Raw genomic sequence first — 25605 nt, forward strand, 5'->3', positions numbered from 1 at the left:
GAGGGTTCGAGGCTGGCACTTTAGACCACAGAAAATCAAGGGGGGTCTGCAGCAGAGATCTGAAGGGGGCCGTGCACTGGGGAGGGGAGCCCCGAGCAGGCAGAGGTGAGGATGCTCCTGGCAGAGTGAGCAGCCAGTGCCTGAGGTTGGGGTATGCCTGGTGTGTTTCAGGAGCAGTTAAGAGGCCCCGTGTGCCTGGGGCTGGTGGGTGAGGGCCCCTAGGGGGAGCCCTGGAGGCAGTGACCTGGATCAGGGCGGTGGCCATGGCAGGCAGTGTGCGTCTGGGACACACTTTACGTTCGCATTCCCCTGTACCAGCCCTTGGGCCCTCCTGCTCTCTGCTCCAGGCCCAGACCTTTCTCACTTTACCTTCCCCACCCTCAGCCTCCCTGGGAGCAGAGCGTGTTTGCGGCTCACAGCCCTGCCAGGCTGCAGGCAAGGAAGTGCCAAGCTGGGCCCTGGCCCCCGCATCCTGTAATTTGCAGCTTTCCAGGGCTTATTATGGGCTGGCGTGGCCTCTGCCCTCCTTCCCCTCCACCCCGTAGGGCAGGGACCGCCCCTGCCCCCCAAGCCTGGAGAACAAGGAAGAGCAGGGGGTGCTTCTCCGAGGGGCATCCTGGGCACCTGTGCTCCCAGCCCGGGGGCAACAACCCGATGGGGGGGTGCGGGGCAGCTCCCTCCTACCCTGCAGAGGCTCGGTGCTGGGGGACGGGCCATGGGGGCCTCCCGGGCCTGCCCCCACCCTCCCAGCCCACCATCACCCCATGGCATTTCTTCATTGCGTCTCTGTCTTGTCTCTGTGCGTGTTGTGTTGTCCTGTCCGCCTGTGTTGGATGCCCGTCCTGTGTCCCCCTCCTCCTTGCCCGGCCCCCACCCTGCCATTGCCCTGGACCCCAGACCATCGTGCGGGGCAGCAAAGGCGCCAAGGATGGGGCCCTCACGCTGCTGCTCGACGAGTTCGAGAACATGTCGGTGACACGCTCCAACTCCCTGCGGAGAGACAGCCCGCCGCCACCCGCCCGTGCCCGCCAGGAAAACGGGATGCCCGCGGAGCAGGCCGCCATGGCCAGAGGGGGCCCAGAGAAGGCGGGCGGCCAAGGCCGGGGGGCCGGTCACGGCGAGGCGGGTGGCGGCAGTGGTGACAGGCGGCGGGCGGGGCCGGACAAGAGGCCCAAGTCTTCCAGGGAGGGCTCAGGAGGGCCCCAGGAGTCCTCCCGGGACAAGCGCCCCCTCTCTGGGCCTGACGTCGGCACCCCCCACCAACCCGCCAGTCTAGCCAGCGGGGCAAAAGTGGCGGCTGGCCGGCCCTTTAACACGTACCCGCGGGCCGACACGGACCACCCATCCCGGGGCACCCAGGTAACCACTCCCCCACCCCAGGACCCCTGACCGTCGCCTTGCCCACCCTGTTCCCGCCAACCAACTCCAGCCCGCCCCAGCCCACTGTCCATCTCCATCTTGACTGCCATATGTCTGTCCCGCAGCCGGGGTCCCTGTCCCCCAGCCCCTCCCCTGACAGCCGCTTCTCTTTTCTGTTGCAGGGGGAGCCTCACAACATGGCCCCCAACGGGCCATCGGTGGGGGGCCTGGCCGTCCCCCAGTCCTCCTCCTCCCGGCCCCCTGCCCGAGCCCACGGCGCCCCCAGCCCTGGAGTGCTGGGCCCCCACGCCTCTGAGCCCCAGCTGGCCCCTCCAGCCCGCGCCCTCGCCGCCCCCGCCGTGCCCCCCGCCCCCGGGCCCCCCGGCCCCCGCTCACCACAGCGGGAACCCCAGCGAGTGTCCCACGAGCAGTTCCGGGCTGCCCTGCAGCTGGTGGTGGACCCCGGCGACCCCCGCTCCTACCTGGACAACTTCATCAAGATCGGTGAGGGCTCCACCGGCATCGTGTGCATCGCCACCGTGCGCAGCTCCGGCAGGCTGGTGGCCGTCAAGAAGATGGACCTGCGCAAGCAGCAGCGGCGGGAGCTGCTCTTCAACGAGGTGGGCCTGCCGCCCCGCTCCCCCTGGGGCTCCCGCCTCCCCCCAGAGCTCCCTGCCCCCCCTGCTCCTCCTGGGGTCCCCCTGCTCCCCCCAGGGCTCCCCCACCTGCCCCATTCCTCCTGGGCTCCCCGCCTCCCCACCTGCCCCCCCCCAGCTGTCCCACTCCTCTCAAGGCTCCCCTACCCCATGGTTTAGAGGGCATGCAGGGCTGAGAACTGGGAGAGGCCCTGTGGGGCTTCGGGTTTGCCAGGCATGGGTTCTGAACCTAGCTCCTGTCTTCACTCCTCACGCCTCCCCAGGCTGTCTCCTTTGTCCCCACGATACCCACTGCCATGCCGTCCTGTCCTGGCCAGGCCAGGCCCCAAGCCTCAGCTCCAGGCCCCGAGCCCCACTGACCCTCTGCGTGCCTTCCAGCCCCTCACCACCAAGTCCCATGCTGGCCTCACAGTGTTGACCCCACACCTGCCTCTCCTGGTTCCCCATCTCAGAGAGGCCCCACCACCCCTGTCCCCGGGCCAGGGCCCTGAAGCTCCCCACTCCCACCCCAGCCCCTCAGGCCTGAGCCTGTCACCCTTCCCCCAGGCAGCGGCCTGCCGGAGCTGCGCACAATGAGCATCGTGTCCCCCACCTCCAGGCTTTGCCTTGCTAGGCCTTCCTGCCCCTGGAATCTAACCCCCACCCCCGCCTTGTGTCTGAGCTGCCTGCTCATCCTTCCGGTCTCAGCCCTGTGCTTAATGCTCTCGTCCCAGCGCCCTCTCCCAGTGCCAGCCTGGCCATCAGGGCCACTCGCAGACCCACTCAGGGCTGGTCAGAGATCAACATCAGCAGTGTGAGGTGTGCATGGGGTGGGAGCACCTTGGAATAGAATACAGATGTCAGGCCCCTCGCTGCCTTGTGGGTATCTGGGCTTCGGCAGTGGGAGGACAGTCCCTGGACTGGACCCCGATGAGCAGAAGTGGCAGGTGGAACTGGACCTGCAGTTTGGCAGGGCCCCCACCCAGGCCGAGAGGGAGGGCTCTGGCAGCAGGGGCTGGTGGTCCTCCCTCTGTGGTGCCAACCCCGCCTCCCACGTGCAGGTGGTGATCATGAGGGACTACCAGCATGAGAACGTGGTGGAGATGTACAACAGCTACCTGGTCGGCGATGAGCTCTGGGTGGTGATGGAGTTCCTGGAGGGAGGCGCCCTCACCGACATCGTCACGCACACCAGGTCAGTCGGGCAGCTGGACGCCGTGGCACCCAGCCTGCTGGGTCCCCAGAGTGCCCCCAGACCTCTCCCGTGACAGGACTGCTCTCCACCAGACCCTTGGGGCGGGGCCGCGTCTCAGAACCAACCCGCTGTCCCCATCAGACCCCAGGGCGGGGCCATGTCTGCCCCCCTCACTCCCCGCCCCCCACCTGCCTGCCCTCCCAGGATGAACGAGGAGCAGATCGCCGCCGTGTGCCTGGCCGTGCTCCAGGCCCTGTCCGTGCTCCATGCCCAGGGGGTCATCCACCGGGACATCAAGAGCGACTCCATCCTGCTGACCCACGACGGCAGGGTGAGCAGTGGTGGGGTGGCTTGGCCTCCCCTGACTTCTGCCCAGCTCTCCTCCTGCAGGTAGGGTGGGCCCAACCCCCAGTTCAGACCTTTGAGGAGCAGTACATGCATTCCTTCCTTGTGCATCAGTCCAGAGTCAGGGGTCCAGGTGAGTGGGGGGCTCTGCCATCATCAGCCCCAGCCACTGAGAAATGGAGTCTAGCCCTGGACCCAGAGAGGGGAGACTGCATCTGGGTGGCCGGCCACAGCTCTCAGCCGTATGAGAACCTACTCTTGGCCTGGCGTCCAGGACTGGGCCGTGGACTCTTGGTCCTGTCTTCTGGACCAAAGCTCCGAGTTTGCAGTCCATGGATGAGCCTCATGGTCCCAGAACCTGCATTCATATTCCAAAAATGGATGTGATTTTTCAGTGGGAGAGGGCCCTTGACTTTCACCAGATTCTGGTGATCTGCCTGCCCTCCCCCAGGAAAGTTAAGTCAGTTCACAGAGGCGGGGGCGGGTCAGGGGAAGGCTTTGCTTCCCAGGGAGTCTCGGTACGGGTCATAAAGACTTGAAGATTCTACAGACATGTTTGGGGGACACAGGTGAGCACAGAACTGAATGTGCAGTGTGAGCATGCTCTCTGGAGGGTCCATTGACATCCTCAGGAGTCTGAATAGGGCCCATAGTTCCCAAGAAGGTGTGAGTCTTTGGTTCTGGGGAGGTGGTTGTTGCAGAGGGACAGGCAGCATCGCTCTCACCCCCTGCCAACTGAAGACATGCCGCCTGCCGGGAAGCCAGGGCCCAGGGCACGGCGTTGGGAGCCAGCCCTGGTCTGAATCCCTGCCCAGCCTCTGGTACCCATGGGACTCAGGCTGCCTCCCCCAGGAGCCTCAGCACAGACCCTGTCAAGGAGGCAGATGTGTGATTTCAGGCAGCTGACACAGCTGAGGGCCCCAGCCAGGAGACAGCAGAGTTCCGCCGAGGACAGGCTTTAACCTCTGGGTGGCATGTAGAAACCCAGTGTGTCAGAGGCTGAGGAATTAAACAGGCGACCGCCTCTGCTCACTCTGCCCCGCCAGCACCTCTGATCCCCACTTTTGCTCCCTGTTCCAGGTGAAGCTGTCAGACTTCGGGTTCTGTGCCCAGGTGAGCAAGGAGGTGCCACGGAGGAAGTCCCTGGTGGGCACGCCCTACTGGATGGCCCCGGAGCTCATCTCCCGCCTGCCCTATGGGCCAGAGGTGAGCCAGAGGCGGCCGGTCGCCCTGCTGTCAGCACTGGTTTATGCTGTCGCAGTCCAGAACAGCCAGTGTTGGGGTGAGGGGGCTTGGTCGCCAGGGACAGACTTGCCTGCGTGCACTCCTCGCCGACTGGGTTCTAGTTCGGAGCCAGCGCTTGACAATGGGAACAGGAGGCTGGGCAGAAGCGGCCCCGGCCCTGCCTGCCAGCCTGGGGCAGAGGCTTCAAACTGGCTGAAGTGCTCTGAAGATGCTCTTGCAAGCATTTTTTTAAAAAGAGTTCTCATGTGAGTCTGAGTTTGATCCCTTGTTGGGAATCCAAGTGATCTGGGCACAAGGAGGCCACATTCCCTCGTGGCAACAGTCAGGTGCTGAGGAGCAGGGGGACCTTCATCTGGTCACAGCCCCACCCATCTGTGTTGCCTACACTGACCTGCTTCACTCCCTGCCATTCCCTGCCTGGCCCTGAGGTCTTCCAGCTATGGCCTGTGGCTCTGACGACAGTCAGTCGATAAGACTTGACCCAGGCCAGGGTGCCGTGGAAGCGTAGCTTGGGGAACCGCAGGCAGGAGTGGGGTCACATTGGGAGGGGAGGCCAGTAGGAGATGCTGAGGGACCATCTCCACCAGGACTGCCTGTGACAAAACCTACTCAAGACGGATTTAGCAAAGTGGAAAAGAGTGGGTTCCCTAGGACTGGGAAGTTCGGCGGGGGCGCAGGCTTCACGCCCAGCTGTCTGTGTGCAGTGTCCCTCCCGGCTCTGATTGTCCCCCAGTAGTCCTCACTCAGGCAGGTGCCGCCCCCATCAGAGCAGAAATGACCCTGGCAACTCCAGGACGCATCTCCCTGCCTGTGAGCACTGTTCTCCTGACTGTCTTGCTTAAAGTCTCAGGGTTGACTGTGATTGGCTCAGCTTGGGTCACATGTCCGTTCCTGACCCAATTACTGTTTGCTCACTCTGCTGATTAAGACAGCTTGATCATGCACCATGGACTGAAGTAGTGAGGAGGGGGTTCTCCAGAGGAATCCAGGGGCAGGGGGAGGGGGTAGCAAAAAGAAGGGGATGGATGCAGGGTGGGCAGAACCCTTCAGAGGGTTCCGTGGGTGAGGAGTGCATAGGGTGTGGCAGGCTGGGTATCAGTGTTCAGGGCCCCAAAACTCCAGAGTGAAGAGGCAAAGATGGAAGCAGGGCCACCCGTCTGTGGGTGTCCCCCAAGCGCTGGCCACTCCCGCACAGCTCAGCCCTGCTGCCCTGCCCCCACCACAGGTGGATATCTGGTCTCTGGGGGTGATGGTGATCGAGATGGTGGATGGGGAGCCCCCTTACTTCAATGAGCCACCCCTCAAAGCCATGAAGATGATCCGGGACAACCTGCCGCCCCGACTGAAGAACCTGCACAAGGTGGGCCCCCCCCACAGGCGGTGGGTGTGGGGGAGACCACGCATGGGTGGGGGGAGGGCACCACCCAGCCCCGAGCCCACGGACAGCTCAGGGTGTGGGCAGGACGAGGCTGTTGATGGCTCTAAGGAGGTGCTTACTGCGTGCCGAGTCACTCCCACGTCCCCCAGGCCTCGAGTGTCCGTGTGGACCGTGCCCTCAGCCCCTCAGAGCTTGTGCTCAGGCTGGCTGGCATGCACCGTAGTGAGGTCCAGCAGAGGGGCTTTCCTGGTGGGGAAATTGCCTGGTGAAAAAGAGGTGCCTCCAGGGCCCAGCTGTTGGCAGCTCCTGCCGAATCATGAAAGTGGGGAGGCGGTGAGCCCCTGGGGCCAAGCTGTAGATGCTGAGGGCCTCTCTGCCCCTCCCTGGGCAGTAAATGCCATCGGCCATTGGCCAGGAAGAAACCGGGGGCCTGACGGCAGGAGGCCTGACAGCAAGGGAGCAGTGGAACCGCTCACCGACCCTCCCGTCCCCCTCCCGACAGGTGTCACCGTCCCTGAAGGGCTTCCTGGACCGCCTGCTGGTGCGTGACCCGGCCCAGCGGGCCACAGCGGCCGAGCTGCTCAAACACCCGTTCCTGGCCAAAGCGGGCCCGCCCGCCAGCATCGTGCCCCTCATGCGTCAGAACCGCACCCGATGAGGCCCGGTGCCACCCCCACCCCTGAACCAAAGAGCCCCCTGGGTCACCCCTGCCCGGCCAGAGGCCAGTGGGGGGCCGGCCCCCACTCCTCCCAGCCCCAGAGACACTCCGTGTGGCGCCACCCTCCTTGTCGGCGGGTGTGCGGGACCCTACTACTGAACTCCGGTTTTGATTTTGTGACTTTGAAAGAAACACAGGGACTCGTGGGAGCAAGTGAGGCTCCCAAGACCCCCGCCCCACCCTCTGGGACAGGCCCATCCCCGGGGTTTTCCTGTTTCCAGGAAGGGCAGGCGGCCTCCCATCACTGGAAATCTGCCGTGGGGGCCGCTGGGGGTGGAGACAACACTACGAAAGGTGTGCATGTGTGTGTGTGTGCGTGTGCGCGCGTGTGTGTGCATGTGGAAGGTCCAGTTCCGGTGTCCTCCAGCCTGCAAGTGGGGGTGTCTGAGACCTCGCCTGACACGCAGCCCCTCCCCCCGAGCCATTGCAGGGGTCGATCATGAATGTCTGAAGAGTGGCCTTTTCCCTCGCCCCGCACCCCTCTGTGTGGCTGGACCTGGGATCCAGGGGGCGGGGCTTCCCACCCACCCCCAGCCTCTGCAGAACATGACTACTGCACCTGGACAGCCTCCTCTTTTCTAGAAGTCTATTTATATTGCCATTTTATAACACTCTAGCCCCCATCTGGGGACAGATGGTCCTTGGCCCGTGGGGTGGCTCCGGGGACAGAACCACCGCTTGAAGAATCCGGTTCCTGGCCCCTCAGCGCAGCCCCGCCCTCCCCTCCCTCAAGTTAGTTTTACAATTAAAACGTTTTCTTGTTTTGTGTGTGTGCAGTGTGTAGAACTTCCCCCCCAACCCCCAACCCCCAACCTGCTGGTTGGGGAGAGCTGGTGGGGTGGGGCTCTAGGCTTGGGGGCAGGCTTGGCTGACCCCAGGATTACAGACCCACTATGGACCAGGGCCATGTCTCTGGCAAGGAGTGGGGGGGAATTCCAGCCCAGCAGCCAGTAACACGCCTTCTCATGGGGACCCAATCGACGACCCCAGGCCTGGAAAGGCAGCCAGTTGACCAGTCCACATGCCAGGATGACCAGCTTGCCATGTCTGCGATTTGCTGGAAACATAACGGTTGGGTGGAGCGTGTTCAGTGGAGAACTGATCCTTGGGAGCTGATGTTAGGAAACTGGTCAGCAGGCAGATGGGCTTTGGGGGGATCGGCTACCACAGAGGGACCCAGCGCTGCCAGCCTCAGAAACACTCCATTGACTGAGTCCTTCCCTCCAGGCTGAGGCTGGGGAGGTGGGGGCTGAGCCTGGGTCTCAGGAGGAAAGCCGGCTGCCAGGTGACACTGCTGCTTCTGCATTCTGGGCAGTGACTGCCCCAGGCTGGGGTGGGCTTTGCGCACACCCTCTCCAGCACCTGGGAGAGCAAGGAGGGAACCCCCCACCCAGAGCCCTCCAGGCATCAGTTGCACCAGGGACCTGAAGCTGGTGTGTGGGCAGAAAGTGTGAAGGCCCAGAGCATCCGGCTTAGTCCTGTCTCGCCCCCACTGTCAGCGCCTGCCCCCTTAGCACCCCTCTCCACAGGCCCTGAGTCCCCCGAGAATCAGGGCTCTGTTTCTGTGACCGCCTGGCTGAACACATGACAGACAGACAGACAGACAGATTTAAAACAGCAGTACAGCCAACTACTGCTGTATACGAGTGTGTTTGAGGCCTGGGTGAGATGGATACATTTTCTGTGGGGGAAAAATATATATATGCCAAAATTGGTGTGGGGAGCACAAGAAAAGACTGAAATACGCCCTCCACAGCCACCCCCTGACAACACACACACACACACACACACACACACACAGAGCTTCAAACTGGAGTGCTTTTACAAATGAATTCCACCCAACAGATGGGTCAGGTAATTCCCACCTTATACAAGTTGTTATGGAAAATAGAAAAAAGGATAGCTCCGGGCTCCTTGCAGAGGCTGCTATGCCCGTGAGCCAAGAGCCAGATAAGGCCGGTGGAGAGAAGATAGCTGTCTCTTCCTCAAGGTCCCGTTTGATGAGCTCACGGGATACCCAGAGAGCTTTAGGTTCAGGGACGGGAATCATTTGCCCATCCATTGCGCGATGGGGGCAGCTCTGCATGGTTCCATGGAGACGCCACTGTTATTGTCACCTTCAGTCACCATCACTGCTGTTTCAAGAAGTCTTGGGTGGTGTGAGGGCATCTCCTCCTCCAGACCTCCCTCCAGGTACCACGAAGACAGGGTGCCCAGGGTATCGGTCAGCCTCTCCAGTTGTTTCCAGTGGGGTCCGGGAGCAGGGAGGGGCAGGGCTTAATCCAAGGGGTTGGTTTCCAAAGCACTGGGAAGACCAGAGGACCCAGCCGTGCAGTGGTCAGTTGCTCCATTGTGTTGCTCTTTGTGACCCCATGGACTGTAGCCCCCCAGGCTCCTCTGTCCATGGTATTGTCCGTACAAGAATACTGAAGCAGGTTGCCATTTCCTCCTCCAGGGGATCTTCCCAACCCAGAGATCGAACCTGCATCTCCTGCATTGCAGGCAGATTCTTTACCGCTGAGCCAGTGACCCAACCAGCAGTTATTAAAGGCGGGAGGCCACCGCCTCCTGGAGGCTGGAGTAACAAAGGAGTCAGTGGCAGGACCAGAATCCCAGAATGGGTCAGCTGTGGCTGGAATGGGGTTGCTCTCCCCACTTCTGCCTTCTGCTCCCACTCCAGTGCCTCCTACCACCAGGACCTCACTGATGTCCACTGGCAAGGGAGTTCTACAAGGAGTTTTCAGACTTCCCGCCTCTACAGTACAAGGGAGGTCTTAGAAGCGCAAGTGGGTCAGTGTAGCGGGGGACACGTCCCTCCCAGCCACGTGGCCTGGAGGACTCCCTCTGTCCACAAGTTACTGACCAGGCACCGAGTGAACGTTACCTCCGCTGCAGCAGGGGGCGCTCCGGGTGCCGGTCTGAACTGCAGACGCCCAGGAAGGGGAGTCAGGGATGTACTCACCTGTGGGTCAGACGTGTGTTTACACCGACCCAAAATGAGTGACTGAAACAAGTCGAACCGGTGGCTCTCAAAGTGTAGTTGCTGGGCCAGCACCATCCCTGGGAACTTGCTGGAAATGCAAATTGCTAAGCCCCACGCCAGGCTGAATCAGAGACTCTGGGTGGCGCCAGCAATCTGTATTTTAACAAGCTTTCCAGGGGACGCGGATGCCCACTCAAGTTTGAGAACCACTGAGATCCACAGTTGCTCTCGGTAAAAGGCCGAGGAGCGTGGGACGCAGCCCTGCTCACTCAGCAGGGTCCCAGCCTCCTTCCACCTTGCGGCTCCTCCATCCTAGGATTGCGGCCCCTCCCACGTGAATAGGAGGGCACGCCCCTTCCCTTTAAGGACGTAACCCAAAGATTTCCCCGTGGCCCCTTTGGCCTGAGTTAGTCACACGGCCACGATCAGCAACAAAGGAGGTTGGGAAATGTAGTCTTTATTCTGGGCGGCTGTGCGTCTAAAACTTCTATCACTACAAGATCTTGCAGTTCACTAGATGCGCCAGGCTTCACCCCAGAACACTCAGAGGCAGACCCAAGTGTACCCAAGAGCAAACGGATGGGGGGTGGGGGGAATAGATTGCTTAATAACGGTATTGAGGAAATTGGTTCATCTTATAGCAACACGCTCCATTGTTCTTGCCTGGAGAATCCCAGGGACGGGGGAGCCTGGTGGGCTGCCGTCTGTGGGGTCGCACAGAGTCGGACACGACTGAAGCGACTTAGCAGCAGCAGCAGCATGAAAAAAAACTGACTCCTTACCAAATACAACTGAGGTCGGTACAGTGCAGGGCAGTAGCCGCTATTCACATGTGCTTATTTACTTTTTAAATTGAAATAAAATTAAGTATTTAGTCTCTCTGTTGCACTACCCACATTTCACACATTCAGTTGCTGCTTCTGGCCAGCGGCTGAGAATTACACATTAGAGATGTGAAAACTATTACCTTAGTTTGTCCGACAGTGTTTCTCTAGCTGGATTAAACATCACCATGAAAGGTCAACTATAAAGTTGATGGAGGAAAATAATTGATAACCTAGGGGCAGAGAAGGACTTCTGAAAACCCCAAAGGAATAAATTACGAAGGAGAAAAATATCAATTTGATTATGCCAAAATTAATTTTGTTCAAGGAAGGACATAATGGGCAAATGTACTGGGTTTCAGAATGGGGGAAAATATTTGCAAATCCTAACATCTTTAAGATATATTTTTTTTAAACAAGAAAAAGAGCATTCCTTACAGAAAAATGGGCGTACACAATGGTATAAACAAGCAACTAAGAAAAAAGTTCCAAAAACCAACAAGGATGTGCACAGTTGCTCAAACTCATTAGTAATCAGAGAAACACAAATTCCAGGGACTTCCTTGGTGGGCCAGTGGCTAAGACTCTGAGCTCAGAATGCAGGGGGTCCAGGTCAGGGAATTGTTAATATATCCTGCATGCTGCAAGTAACTTTCCATGCACTTTCCACTTTTTAAAGAAAAAAGAGCCCGCTTGCCACAACTAAAGATCATATATGCTGTAATGAAGACAAATCTCAAGTGCTGCAACTAAGACCCAGTGCCACAAATAAATTAATAATAAACATTTACTTTTTTTTTAAAAAAAAAAAAAAGCAAATTTTAACAATGAGCTGTCATTTTAACACTACGAATCTGGTAAAAATTAGTCTGTTTTAGTCAAATGAAGTGCTCCAAGTGCGAATCGCCTAACAATTCCACTCTTGGGTGACTTCCCAAAGAAATTCTCTCTTGAGACCATGAAGAGGCGTGCCCAAGGATGTTCACGGCAGCAGTCTTTATGTGGGAGCTAGGAAGAGCCAGGGCCCACCTGTGCCCACAGGAAGAAGCCAAGCCAACCAAGTCTGCAGATCAAAAATTGTAGATATAAAATAGTCCTGGCTTTCCAGGTGGCTCAGTGGTAACGAACCCGCCTGCCAATGCAGGAGACTCAGGTTTGATCCCTGGGTCAGGAAGATCCCCTGAAGAAGGATATGACAACTCACTCCAGTATTCTTGCCCGGGAAATGCCACAAATAGAGGAACCTGGTGGGCTAAAGTCCATGGGATCCCAAAAGATTTGGACACGACTAAATAGCAACATTTTGCAAGACCAAAAAAGAGACTTGTTCACACAATAGAATGACTCCCATGAGAAGAATGGGAAAAGGAGGGGCATAAAAGAAGGAATGAAAGAACAGGAGAGGGGTCTTGTGAGGAATAAAGGCCTTGAAAGCCACGATGAAGGTCTGTTTTGTAAGCGAAGGGCAACCCCCTTTGGTGTGGGTTGGGGTCTGGTTACAGGTATTTAAAATGAGAATTATCCAGGAGATTCTAACATGCAGCCAGGAATGAGGATGGCAGTTTATCTGCCGCAGTAAGTCATTGCTGACCTCAAACCTCGTGTCTGCCTCCCGCCATGTCCCACAGGGGGAAGAGCCAAGGAATCATCCCACACCTCCCCCCATTTCACGGAGGAGGAGACTGAGGTCACATGGCCTACAGGGGCCAGACCTAAAGCCGTGAGTCCCTCGTTGGCTTTCTTCTTCAAAAAAATTTTTTTTGTTTATTTATGGCTGTGCTGGGTTTTTCTTGCTGCCCTGACTTTTTTCTAGTTGCATTGAACGGGGGCTGCTCTCCAGTTGCAGTGTGCAGGCTTCTCATTGTGGTGGCTTCTCTTGCTTCGGAGCAGAGTTCTAGGGCCCATGGGCTTCAGCAGTTGTGGCTGCCGGGCTCTAGGGCTCAGGCACAATAGTTGTGGCACGTGGGTTTAGTTGCTCCTCGGCATGTGGGATCTTCCCGGACTAGGGATCGAACCCCTGTCTCCTGCGTTAGCCGCGGATTTTTTTACCACTGAGCCACCAAGGACGCCCTCATTGACTTTCTGAGCCAGGCCTCAGGCTGGGCAGAGAGGCTGCAACAGTGAGCAGGACAGATCTGCTCCTGGACGCTCCAGCTCTGACACCCCAGGGCCACACAAGTGACATGGAGCAGGGGGAGGAAGTGGCCACACACAGGTCCCTTTGAAGGTCAGTGACTTCTCAGGGCTCCACAGCCTTGCAAAAGTTTGATCTGATGATGCCAAATGTTCTGATTTTCCTCAAGAAATCCTCATGTTCATGTGAAAGTCCTTGAATCTCAAAGGTAGGCCACTAAATAAAAACATTTAACAGTATCATGTGGGCCAAGCAAAATTGAGGGAATGGTTTGCATTCATCAAAACCTTACTGTGTCCTGCACTTTGCTGAGTTCCTAGTGTTACCTCATTTGACCCTGTAGAGGCTTGAATAGTGTTCCCCTCTTCCCCCACCACCCCAAAAAAGAAAAAAACCAGATACATCCCCATGGAACCTGTACGTGTGACCTTATTTGGAAAAGGGGTCTTTGAGATGTGATTAAGAGCCTTGAGGTGAGATCCTCCTGGCTTATCTGGGTGGGCCCTAAAACCAGTGACAAATGTCCTCATAAGAAAAAAACAGGGAAATTCGAGACACCCATGAAGGCCTCGTGAAGACAGGCAGAGATTAGAGTCCTACGGCCGTGAGTAAAACCACACCAGCAGCCTCTGGAAGCTGAAAGAGGCAAAAAAAAAATCTCCTCCTAAAGCTCCAGAGGGAGCAAGTCCTTGCTGACACCTTAATTTCAGACTCTCTGCTTCCAGAGCCATGAGAGAATACATTTATGCTGTTTCAAGCCACCCAGTGTGTGGCAATTCATAATGGCAACCCCAATCCTCCTAGGGCTTTCCCAGTGGCTCAGGCAGTAAAGTATCCACCTGCATTAAAGGAGATCCAGGTTTGATCCCTGGGTCAGGAAGATCCCCTGGAGAAGGGAATGGCAACCCACTCCAGTATTCTTGCATGGAGAACTCCATGGACAGAGGAGCCAGGTGGGCTATAATCCTTGGGGTCGCCAAGAGTCAGATACAACTGAGCGACTAACTCTCCAGGCTCACCAACCTTCCTAGCAGCCCTCTGAGGAAGTACCTTCCTTGTCCTGTTTTATAGCTGGGACGCTGTGGAACAGAGACTGTGAGTCACCAGCCTGAGGTCACATAGCAAGAAAGTGGTTAAGGCGTTGTTCAAAGCCATCACCATGCCACAGCCTCCTGAAGACTGAGAATCTCTCACTACTGCACCTGAGGGACCACAGGTCTGAGCAGGAAAGGGTCAGCCTCTGTCTTCTTGGGCTGCAATCAACCAAACCCAAAAAAGAGACTCCAGAAGAGAGATGGCTTTCTTGGAAAACACTGAGAGGTATTGGGCCTGGGCAGGGCACAGACGGGGCAGCAAACAGGGTCCTGACCTGTCACTTGGGGGTTGGGGACAAGCTCACAGCCTTTTCCAGGTTGACCAAAGGTATCTGCAGAAGTCTGGGGACCACTGGGTTAGGCAGAGTTAAATTCTCTCTTCCTTTCTTCCCCTCTCCCTCTCTTCTCTACACCTTTATCCCCAACTTTCTATCTCTATCTTTCTTATTCTGCCATTTAATCATATTGAGTATTTGAACAGGTAACAGAAGCCCATGGTACAAAATATAAAAGATTCCAAAGGGACTAAATTACAAAGTCAATCTTCCTTCCTCCGCATGCCCCGCCCCCGGATCCCTGTCCCCCGAGGCAGCCACTGAGACAAGTTTCTTGCATCTCCTTCCAGAAATGTATGTGCGTACCTAGAAATACCTACATGCGCATACTGGCATTATGTTCTACTTTGCACAAACGTTCGCATAATGTGCACATCTTTCTACACCTTGCTCTATTGCAACCTAACAATATATTCTGGTGGTCGGTCCCAGGTGGGGTACACAAACAACCTCGCCCATGGTAATGGCTCAGTAGTATTCCGCGGTGCATGTGAACCCTGATTTCACTGGAACAGCCTCTGCTGATGGACGTTCAGGAAGCTTGAGGTGGTTTGCTGTCCTCAGCAATGCCACAGGAGAGACTTCGCATGTACTTTCTACCTGGCAAATCTATCTTGCCCCCTCCCCTGCCTGCCCTTGGACTCCCACCTGCTCGCTGCCCCCAAGTGAGGCCTTCTGGATATCTCTGACCTTCTGGATCCTTCCCTAGATCTGGTCAACTCCATTCCAGTCTCCATAAGCATCTCTGTTGTCTGTCTCTCTGCTTCGGCCTCTCTAGATTTCTCTCTTTCCTTCTGTCTCCGTCTTCATCTCTGTCTCTGTTTTCCTCCTTACCAGCTCCCCTTGTCTTCCTCTTTATCGCCCTCCGTCCCATCTTGTTTCCCTCCTGTTATCCCCCAACTCATCCTGCTTCTCTGTCGCCCCCTACAAGGTGAAGCTGGCTCAACATATATCCCCACCTCAGAGCCCAGTGGTTTATCCCTGGGGATGTGGTACCCAACCTGGCACATCTTTCTCCCACCCTCATGCCTCTCTTGACCTGGCTGGGCTCTCCCATCCTCTGCAGTCCTGGTGGAGAAGCCACCATCTGCTCGTCCAAGCCCTGGTGCCCTGGTGCCCGCTCCCCACCCTTCCTTTCTCTGTACCAGCAGGATTGGACCCTGGGCCAAGTTGGCACTCCTGGGGGTGATACTGGTTTTTCATCACGAGTCATGGGAAGCGAGACTGAGGCAGCTTGGATGTGGCTTCTGGGCTGGACAGAGCCTCGTCCTCCTGTTGGGGACCTGGCCCTCTTGCCCTCTCTGCTCAACAAACAGAGCACCCAGTCTGTGTCAAACCTGAACTGGGGACAAATAACAAACAAACCCCCACCCAAGGCCCTGCCCTGGTGAGGTTGACATTCTTACCGGGTGACAGAGTTCATGACCAAGTGAACATACCCACATACTCATAGGTATTTAAAGACCACATGAAGTTCAAGAAAGAAAGAATGGGGTGTGGTGACAGAGGAGAGCAGGGGGTAGGAAATTGACCTGGTGGGGGAGCGCCCAAACTGCTTCATATGAACCAATAGGGAACAATCACTGAGATGCATTGTTAGAATAAAGGAAGAGGGGTGTGTGCCTTATGAAGAGATGACATTTGAATGAAGAGGAAGTCATCGGTGGAGACATGGAGTGGAAGACCTTGTAGGCCGAAGGCAAGGCATATGCAAAGGTCCTGAGGTGGGAAAGAAGTTGGCGAGTCAAGGACCAGCAAAATTACAGGACTCACGGTGGGTGAGCAGGAAAGCATGGACCACCTCACATAACACTGTGGGGAGGAGATAGATAGACCCATTTTACAGATGAGAAGCTAAGCTTTGGAAAGAAGGGAAGTCCTTCGCCCAAGAACACACAGGGTAAGGATGAGGACTGCTGAACTCAGGCAGCCTTCTGCTCCTCACCACTAGGACAGTGGTTCTTAGTGAGGGATCCCAGACCAGCAGCACAGCATCACCTCTTGGGTCCAACCCAGAACCACTGAATCAGACACTGGAGGTGGGGGGCTTCGCTAGAGGTCCAGTGGTGGAGATTCCACAGTTTCACTGCAGGGGCCATGGGTTCCATCCCTGGTTGGGGAGCTAGGATCCCATATGCCGCGGAGCAACTGAGCCCACAAACTCCAGAGCCCGCGCCACAACCAAGACCCGATGCAGCCAAATAAACAATTTTTTTTTTTAAGGAGTGAGACATAAGGAAATGAGAGCAAAGGAAGGCCATGTGACCACGGAGGCAGAGACTGGAGTGATTTGACTACAAGCCAAGGCATGCTGGCGCCACTGGGAGCTGGGAGATGCGAGAAAGGCATCCTTCCTAGACCCTCTGAGGGGTTGCCGCCTGCCAACTTGATTTCAGACTTTTGGCTTCTAGAACCATTAGAGAATAAATCTGTTCTGTAAGCCACCACACATGTGCTAATTTGCTGCGGCAGCCCTAAGAGATGAATTCACTGTTTGATGGGGCAGACGGAGCAGCAGACTCCAGCTCGACTTCCCACCGCAGAAGACAGAGCCCACCCAGGCTTCCCCCTGACCACTTTCGAGAACTCAGAATCTTCTTATGTGTGGAATTCAGAGATGCTGGGGTGTAACGAAAGGGACAGAGATGGGGATGAGGTAAACTGGGACCAGCTCGACGACTTAGAAATGGGGCTGCAAACCAGAATCTGGGGGGCGGGGAGAGTCTAGGGAGCTGGGAAGGGTTTCAGGAGAGCAGAGAAGACTCACCAGATGGCTGGTGAGAAGGGTCAAGATGCATAAGGAACTTAGGCCCTAACCTGGGCCACCCTTGCAGGGGATGCAGACTCTGGGGCCAGACAGCAGAGGTTCAAATCCCAGCTCTGCCACTTTCTGGCTGTGTGACCTTGGGTAAGACACTTCAGCTCTCTGTGCCTCAGGTTCTTCATCTGTAAAGTTGGTTTAATGATACCTACCTTCCAGGGTGCACTTGATTTCACAGACATAGAGCACATAGTGCCAGGCACACAGTAACCGCTACATTATTGCTATTATTGTTGTTGTTTTTATCATCTCATTCTGTCCCTCAGGTGTTGACATGGTGATGCCTTTCAGATTTGTGTCTCAGCCCTGATACCTGTCTTTGAACTCTGCCTTGTACATCCAGATGCCCCTACTCCGAATATTGCCCCTTTGGATGTCCAGTACTGACATCTGGGGCTTCCCAGTGGCTCAGTGGTAAAGAATCCTCCTACCAATGCAGGAGACGTGGGTTTGTGTAGCAACCCACTCTAGTATCCTTGCCTGGGAAATCCCAAAGACAGAGAAGCCTGGTGGGCTACAGGCCACAGGGTCATAATAGAGTTGGACACGACTTAGTGACTAAGCAACAACAATAACTGACATCTGAGATAGAATACTGCTTCCTGCTTCCTCCTCACCGTCAATCCTGTTCTGACCTCATCTTCCCCTCTCTGCAAATGGTACCACCTTCTTCTGCCCATTGCTCAACCCTCAAGGCCAATCAAGCCTTTCCTCTCTGTCAAATCAACAAAGATACTCAATCTGTCCTCGACCCGTCAGTCACTCCATGGTGCCACTCTGGTCCTGTCCACCCCCAGCTCCTTCTTTATTGTTTCCCTGCACCCTCTGCCCTCACTCAGCTAGAGATCAGTTCATCCCTTCCCAGCTGAAACTTTCCCCACAGTTTCACTGTGAATTTATTACACTTCGATAAATCCTACAGAGTTGCCCCCCCAATGCTCTATCTGATCTCATCTCCCCTGTGCCCCCTCCATCGCAGCCACACTGGCCTCCCTCTTGTTCCCCAAAACCCCCACTCCTGGTCCTGCCTTAGGACCTTTACACTTGCTGTTGCCTCCTTTTCAGGTCTTTGCTTAAATGCCACCTCCTCCAAGAAGCCTTCCCTGACCACCTCAGCTAAAACGGACTCCCTACCCCCTCCTTTTCCCTGTCATTACAACCTTTTTCACCATCAAAGCATTTAGTGCTGTTTGTTAATTACTTACTTATTGAGGGAATTCTCTGGTGGTTCAATGGTGAGGACCCCGTGCTGACATTGCTGAGAGTGCAGGTTCAATCCGTGGTCAGGAAACCAAGAACCCACAAGCCCAATGACTCAGTCAATAAAAAAAAGAAAGAAAAAAAATTCCTAAATCGTTGAAGTCCATCCCTCCTCCCACAAGGAAGCCACACAGGGATAGGAAGCTGTTCTTCTACCATTATATCACCAACAGAGGGCTTGGCCACTGTGGATGTTTAATAAGTACTTATTGAGAGAATAAAAGTTAGTAGCCTATGAGGCCCACTATTCTACATCTTGCCTTTTTCACCCAATAGACTTGTGGTAAAGTCTTTACCACTGAGAGTGGTAAAGAATCAGCCTGCCAATGCAGGAAACGCAAGAGACACGGGTTTGATCACTGGGTCAGGCAGATCCTCTGGAGACAGAAACGGCAACCTACTCCAGTATTCTTGCCTGGGAGATCCCATCGACAGAGGAGCCTGGCAGGATACAGTCCATGGGATTGCAAACAGTCAGACGTGACTGAGCAACCAAGCGAGAGGAGGGGGAGGTTTGTTGCTATTTCTTTGTCTGTATGTCAGGCTTGCCGGTATCCTTTTGGCTTTTTTTCTTACTGGGATATAATTTACATACAAGAAAACACACCCATTAATTTTTTAAAATTTTATTATTTTTGGCTGAACGCAGGATCTTAGTTCCCCAACCAGGGATCGAACCTTTGCCCCCTGCATTGCAGCATGAAGTTTTAACCACTGGACCACCAGGAAAGTCCCTAAACCCTTTTTTTCTTTCAGTTGCACTGGGTCTTTGTTGTGGTGCTCAGGCTTTCCATTGCAGTGTCTTCTCTTGTTGCGGAGCAGGATCTCTAGAGCACGGACTTAGTATTTGTGGTGCTTAGGCTTAGTTGCTCCCAGACATGTGGGATCTTCTCAGACCAGGGATGGAACCCATGTCCCCTGCATTGGCAGGCGGATTCCTAACCATTGGACCACGAGGGAAGTTGCCCCCCCCCACACACCCATTCTAAAGACACAGTTTGGTGAATTTTGGCAAGTGTATACTCCCGTATAACTACCACCACAATTAAGATAAAGCTTTTTTTCTCACCCCAGAAAGGCCACCCCTCTGCCCTACAGCCCAGACAACCACCAACCTGCTTTCTTTGCTTCTAGATCACTGTTTCAGAGCTTGAGTCCCCCCACTGAGACCTTTGCTGATCAGAAGATGAAGAAAGGAGACATTGGAGATCTAATGTTGAGACACTTGGCTCTGTATGGCTCCCAGATCGCTCAGATTTAAGTAAAAATATTTCTCATAGTATGGGGTGATAGGGTGGGTGTTTCTAAAATTTCAGATTCTGGGTCTACAGGGACTGAATTAGACTTCTGGGAGTAAGGTTTGAAAATACATTTTTTTTTCTTTTGGCCATGCCATGACACATGTGGGATCTTAATTCCCTGACCAGGGATCGAACCCATGCCACCTTCATTGAAAGTGCAGAATCTTAACCACTGGACTACCAGGGAAGCCTGAAAATACATGTTTAAAATAAGTTTCCTGGGTGAATCTAGTGAGCCCTAAAGTTTGGGGATCACTTGATATGAGGATATGAGTGAGACAGAAGGGCATTCTGGGTAGAAAGAAATTTCGGAGCAAAATCCCTGAGAAGGGAGAGAACAGGGACCAGAAATCCAGGGCCTTGAGTGCTGGCAGAGCCATGGCAGGTTTAAGTGGGGGAGTGATTACTTGTGTTTAACCTTTCATAAGACCCCTTTGACTGTAGCCCGTGTGTGTGTGTGTGTGTGTGTGTGTGTGTGTGTGTGTGTGTAAGAGAAGGGGCTGAGGACCCCAGGAGTGAGATAATGTGGACACCAAGGCAGGAGGGGGGCAGACAGACGAGGGGTGTTGATCCTCATTCTACCGATTTCCTGCCTTTTTTTTTTTTTTTTTTTTGGTCTCTGGCTCTGAGCCAATCCCTGCCCTGGATTCTGACCTGGGGACAGCTCTGACTCCACTAGACAGACACTCCTCCTCCTGACTCTGTCCTTTCCTCCTCCTCCGATGAAGGCAGGCAGGCAGCCAGGCCTGGGTGTGGGTCTGTGCGCTTGCGGTGGTGGTGCTAGTGTCTCCTGTGACGCGTGGATCATGGGCTCTGCAAGCATTTGGAAACCTCTTGAGGACTTCTGGGTGATCAGGGATACTGCACATAAGTCAGCTTGTCCCCTTCTGTGGGTCCTTCCTCCCCCCAGGGCCCTGGCTAATTCCCAGCTTTCCCAGGATAGGTCATGTCACCTCTCTTGCCGCTCAGTTCCCCAGTGAGTCCATGGAGGAACTATTACCCGTCCCCACCTCCCAGGGTTGTTGTAAGACTTAATGAGTTAAAGGCAGACACTCAGAAAATGTAACTATGTTCTCGCATCTGTTTCTGTGTGAGCCACTGTCTCTGGGGGCAATTTGAACCTGTTTCCCTGTGTATCACATGAGACTCCGTGTCCAATTTGCCACGTAGCAGCTGTGCAACCTTGGGTGAGTTACTAGACCTCTCTGAGTCTCAGTAACTGAGACTTCTACTCTCGGTTACGGAGATTTCTACAAAAGTAAGAGTCTGCAAAACGGGTATGACAATAGTACCTATTTCCTATGGAAGATATGGAGATTGGATTAATTACTCCACCTAAAGAATTTAGAACAATGCCTGGCACACAGGCGTTAATTACACAAGCATCGTCATTTGGGTGTGAGCTCCACTCTGTGCGTCCGCACAATGTGTCTGTCAGCATCTTGCGGGAATCTGGGGCGGGAAGCATATGGGGTTATCTGGGGTGGTATGGGACCAGGCCTGTGAGGGAGTCCTCTGTTTTTTCATCTGTGAAATGGGGATAACAACAGTTCCCTACTCTTGGTGTGCAAGCTGGAAGCTGGGGTGCATGTGGCTGGCACGCAACTCCACATTCATTCACTTTTATCTTTTCTTTACGTATAAAATGCCCGTAATAGTAGCACCTACGTTGTTAGAGGATGAAATAAACTTGTAAAAGCTTAGGACACATCTAGCAAGCAGAAAGCACCCACTGTGGCACTTGTTACGGTAACTTATGTGGCACTGAGCCTGTGCTTACCTGGGCGGGCTGTGGGATGTGGCAAGGGCAGGATGTGGCCGCGGGCATCTAGCCCTACAGGTTCCTCCGCCACCCCACTTCGTCCGCGCCCCGACCTCCTGCCCCCGCCATCGCTCCAGCCCTGACTCCAAACTCCCTATGACCTCCCAGGGAGGAGGTTTGGCCAGCCTGCACCACCTGCCCCAACCCCAGGAAGAGATGCAAGTCACCCCGATACCCAGGAGGGGTTACTACCTTCCTTCCTGACACTATCTCAGTGTCTCCCTCGGGTCCCCCATCTCTGTGACTCCCCATCTCTAGCTCAGGGTCTCTCTGGGTCTCTCTGTCTGCACCACCACCCGCCCCCACCCCCCACTATGCTTCTGGGACAAGAAATATCAGGTCCCAAGTTTGTGTCCCAAGTGGGGGCAAAGGAGGAACAAGCAGAGGCGGGACTCCCCTCCCACCCCCACTCCTTACGGCATGCCCAGCTGACGGGGAGGTTGCGGGGGGAGAGGGGGGCTTCATTAATTAAGCTCTCCTCCAGCCACGCGGGATGTTAATGAGGTGGATGCGCCTTATTAGAGAGCCGAGCCCTGGCATTAGCGCCTTGGTCACACCCCTCTCCAGGGCTGATGTCTGGGGAAACTGGAGCAGGAGGCTTGTGAAACGTAGCTGGGCTGGGACCCGGACTTCTGCAGGCTGGGAGAAGGAGGGGCTGGGACCTGGGCTCCCGAGCCCGAGGGAGGAGGGCCTGGGGACCCGGATCCTTCCCCCAACACACCCCTCTACTTAAAGGCCAGCCGAGGCGCTCCGCCCTCTCCCGCCCCGGGTTCACTCCGAACCCTGCGGAGGAGCCGGGACAGTCAGTCACCCAGACCCGAGCGATGGAGGAGGTGCGGGAAGGACCGGAGCTCGGCGGCGGGATCGAGGAACCCGCGAGTCCCCAGGAGCCGGCGTCGCCGCCCCCGCCACCGTCGCCGCCTTCGCCCGCGGCCCCCGAGACCCCCGGGCTCCCCGCGCCCGAGTCGCCAACCGAGGCCCACGCGCGGCAGCTGCTGCTGCAAGAGTGGGCGCCGCCGGGGGGGAGCCTGGAGCTGCCCCCGCGCCTCACCTGGAAGCTGCTGTTCCTGCGGCGGCCGCTCTACCGTAACCTGCTGCGCTCGCCCAACCCCGAAGGTGCGGGGCCCTGGTCCGCTCGAGGCTGCAGCAGCCGGGAGGCCGCCACGCCTCCGTCTCCTTCGCGTGGGCTCGCTCACCTAGACCGTCGGTCTCGTCTTCTCTTTGTCTGTCTCCTTGTCTGTCTTGCTCTGTTTCCCCGTCTCTGTCTCTTGATGTCTCCCTCTGTGTTTTGATTCCTCTGCATCCTTCTCTGGGGCTTCCCCGGTGGCACAGCGGTAAAGAATCCACCTGCACTGTAGGAGATTCAGGAGACGCGGGTTCGATCCCTGTGTCGGGGAGATCCCCTGGAGGAGGGCATGGCAACCCACTCCAGGATTCTTGCCTGGAGAATCCCATGGACAGAGGAGCCTAGCGGGCTCCAGTCCATGGGGTCGCAAAGAAAATGACACGCCTGAGCGACAGCAGCCATGCATTCTAGCACTTCCTTCTCTGTCCCCTTTTCTCTCAGCGTGTCTCTTTGTCTCACTTGCATCTCTGTCTCTTTCTACATCTTGTGTCTCTATGTCTCACAGGGTCTGTCTCACCCTGTATCTCTCCCTCCCTCCTCCCATGTTCAGTCTCTCAGTCATTCCGACTCTTTGCGACCCCATGGACTGCAGCACGCCAGGCCTCCCTGTCCTTCACTATCTCCTGGAGCTATCTCCCTCCTCCCATATTCTCTCTCTTACCCTTGGTTCCTCTCTCTCTTTTTCCCTCTGTTCTTCCCCTCTCGACACAATGCCCTCCCCCTCTGAGCACTGGCCCTCTGACCCCAGGACATTCTCAGGGCTCTCCCAGGGCCCTGACTCACTCCCCGCTGCCTGGCTGGTCTGGTCTGGCAGGCGGGGCACTGATTCCCGTCCTTCCAGCCGAGTCCAGCGGGCAGGGAGCGGGGATCCTGCAGGGAGGGCAGCTTCAGCCCGCCTGAGGCTCCGCTTCCCTGCGCGTTTCAGGCATCAACATTTATGAGCCAGCTCCCCCTACCGGTCCCACCCAGCAACCCCTGGAGGCTCTGGGTAAGTGCCTGGAGGCTAGCCGCATGCTGTGGAGGGGGTGGCCCTGGAGAAGGGGCACGTTCTAATCCTTTACTCCTCTACCCGCCAGGCAATTTCCGCGGCTGGCACATCAGGACTGAGAAACTCCAACAGAACCTCAGGTGAGTGGCCGGGACACACGTGGCCTGCATTTGATTCCCTCTTCCGGCCTCCCTCGCTGTGGGACCTGGAAAAGCTGTCTTTACCTCTCTGGGCCCTTGCCTCCTGCTCTGTAAACGGGATGGATCATAAAAGCATGCCCATAAAACACACGGCATAGGGTCTGGCTAGCTTGCACATAGTAGGTGTTCCATTTTGTGCTTAGTCACTCAGTTCTTGTCCAACTCTTTGCGACCCCATGGATGGAGCCCACCAGGCTCCTCTGTTCATGGAATTCTCCAGGCAGGAATACTGGAGTGGGTTGCCATTCCCTTCCTCCAGGGGATCTTCCTGACCCAGGAATCCAACCCGGGTCTCCAGCATTGCGGGGGGATTCTTTACTGCCTGAGCCACCAGGGAAGCCTAGCAGTTAACACTGTTCCTATACTCAGCCTCTTTCTGTGGGAACGCGAGAGTCACCTAGGCCACCAGCTGTCTGCCTTTAAACCGGGCCCCCTTTCTGCATAGTGGGTGGGATGCCACAACTCAGGGGCTCTGAGTCACAGGCACTTGGGTTCAGCTCCGCCACGTCTTTGCTGCCCGATCTTGGTAAGTCACTTCCCTGTCTGCACCCATCCCGGTTTTCCCATCTGCAACATCGGGTTCAGAGAAGCTCATAGGAACCGAGGCGTGAGGTGCTAAGTGGGTGCTCAGCCCCCGTAGGCCAGCGCCTTTGATGTGTTTAGGAGGGTGCGACGGTCAGGGTGCCCAGCTTCTGGGGGCCCGGCTGACCAGACGGCCTCCCTCCCCCGTGCCCTCTCTCCCAGCTGGACGGTGAAGCAGCAGTGCGTGGACCTTCTGGCCGAGGGCTTGTGGGAGGAGCTCCTGGACGATGAGCAGCCGCGTATCACGGTCATGGACTGGTGCGTGCCTCCGCCCCGCCTACCCGCCCAGCCAGGCTCCCCAAAGCGCATGCCTCGCCCCGGGCTCCCCGAGAGCCTCCTGCCACTGCGGGACCTGCCCTTTCCATCTCTCTGGCCTCTTTGCTCTGAATTGTTCTGTCCTTGAAATGCTCCAGCCCAGAGCCTCTTCTTTCTTCCTTGGATGTTGGTCACCCTCTTTTCTTGAGATGGATTCCCCCCTCTATTTGGCTGCGTCTCACAGCTTGAAGGATCTCAGTTCCTCAACCAGGGATTGAACTCAGGCCACGGGGAGCCTTCCCTGACCACTCCCAAGCTGGGTCAGATGCATTATGCTCCAGTACCCAGAATGTCCCCTATCCCAGCCCTGACCATGCCTGGTTGACGCTTCTTAATGACATGTCCACCTCCCCCACTGGACCGTTATGAATTCCATGAGAGCAGGGCGAGAAGTTGTCTTGGTCACTGCCGTGTCACAAGCAGCACCCAGCCCCGGTGCACATAGTGAGTGCCAGTGGGTGTGTGTGTGGAACAGCAGTCGTACCAGGAGTGGGGGCTGTGGTGGCAGCTGAAGGCCTGCCCCTGACCCCAGGTTCGAGGACAGCCGACTGGACGCATGTGTGTATCAGCTGCACGTCTGGCTGCTGGCCTCTGACCGCAGCACAGTCATCGCCCAGCACCACGTGGCCCCCCGCACCTCTGGGAGAGGCCCTCCCGGCCACTGGATCCAGGTGAGACGCCCTACCCTGGCCACCACCCCCATATATGCTTTCGTGTCTCAAGACCTCACAGAGGGAGGAGGGAGGAGAGCAGGGTTTATGGGTCCCTAATAAGAACTTCTTCCTGACCCTGGTGCCGCCCCAGGTGTCCCATGTATTCCGCCAGTACGGCCCCGGCGTCCGCTTTGTCCACTTCCTGCACAAGACCAAGAACCGGATGGAGCGTGGTGGGCTGCGGCGGACTAGGGTGACCGACTCTTCTGTGTCTGTGCAATTCCAGGAGTGA

At 56.2% G+C, this 25605-nt stretch overlaps 2 protein-coding genes across 6 annotated transcripts in view; both read left to right on the top strand.

Moving 5' to 3' along the window:
* Window positions 1-7639, top strand: part of PAK4 (p21 (RAC1) activated kinase 4) — a 47710-nt gene extending 40071 nt beyond the window's left edge. For 4 of the 5 annotated variants that reach the window (XM_061139258.1, XM_061139261.1, XM_061139260.1 and 1 more), the window contains 7 exons: window positions 898-1359; window positions 1542-1979; window positions 3056-3189; window positions 3394-3520; window positions 4615-4740; window positions 6005-6139; window positions 6660-7639. In XM_061139258.1, coding sequence (XP_060995241.1) covers window positions 898-1359; window positions 1542-1979; window positions 3056-3189; window positions 3394-3520; window positions 4615-4740; window positions 6005-6139; window positions 6660-6815 — 1578 coding nt within the window. In that variant the 3' untranslated portion in view covers window positions 6816-7639. The remainder of the gene's footprint in view (window positions 1-897; window positions 1360-1541; window positions 1980-3055; window positions 3190-3393; window positions 3521-4614; window positions 4741-6004; window positions 6140-6659) is intronic. The other variant, XM_061139262.1, reaches the window with a different exon arrangement.
* Window positions 7640-22273: 14634 nt separating this feature from the next.
* Window positions 22274-25605, top strand: NCCRP1 (NCCRP1, F-box associated domain containing). Its single transcript, XM_061140556.1, has 6 exons — window positions 22274-22565; window positions 23501-23563; window positions 23652-23703; window positions 24508-24603; window positions 25193-25331; window positions 25465-25605. The coding sequence occupies exons 1-6, from the start codon at window positions 22274-22276 to the stop codon at window positions 25603-25605; spliced, it is 783 nt and encodes a 260-aa protein (XP_060996539.1).

This window comes from Dama dama, chromosome 4 (genome assembly GCF_033118175.1).
Source record: "Dama dama isolate Ldn47 chromosome 4, ASM3311817v1, whole genome shotgun sequence".
NCBI classification, from domain to species: domain Eukaryota; kingdom Metazoa; phylum Chordata; class Mammalia; order Artiodactyla; family Cervidae; genus Dama; species Dama dama.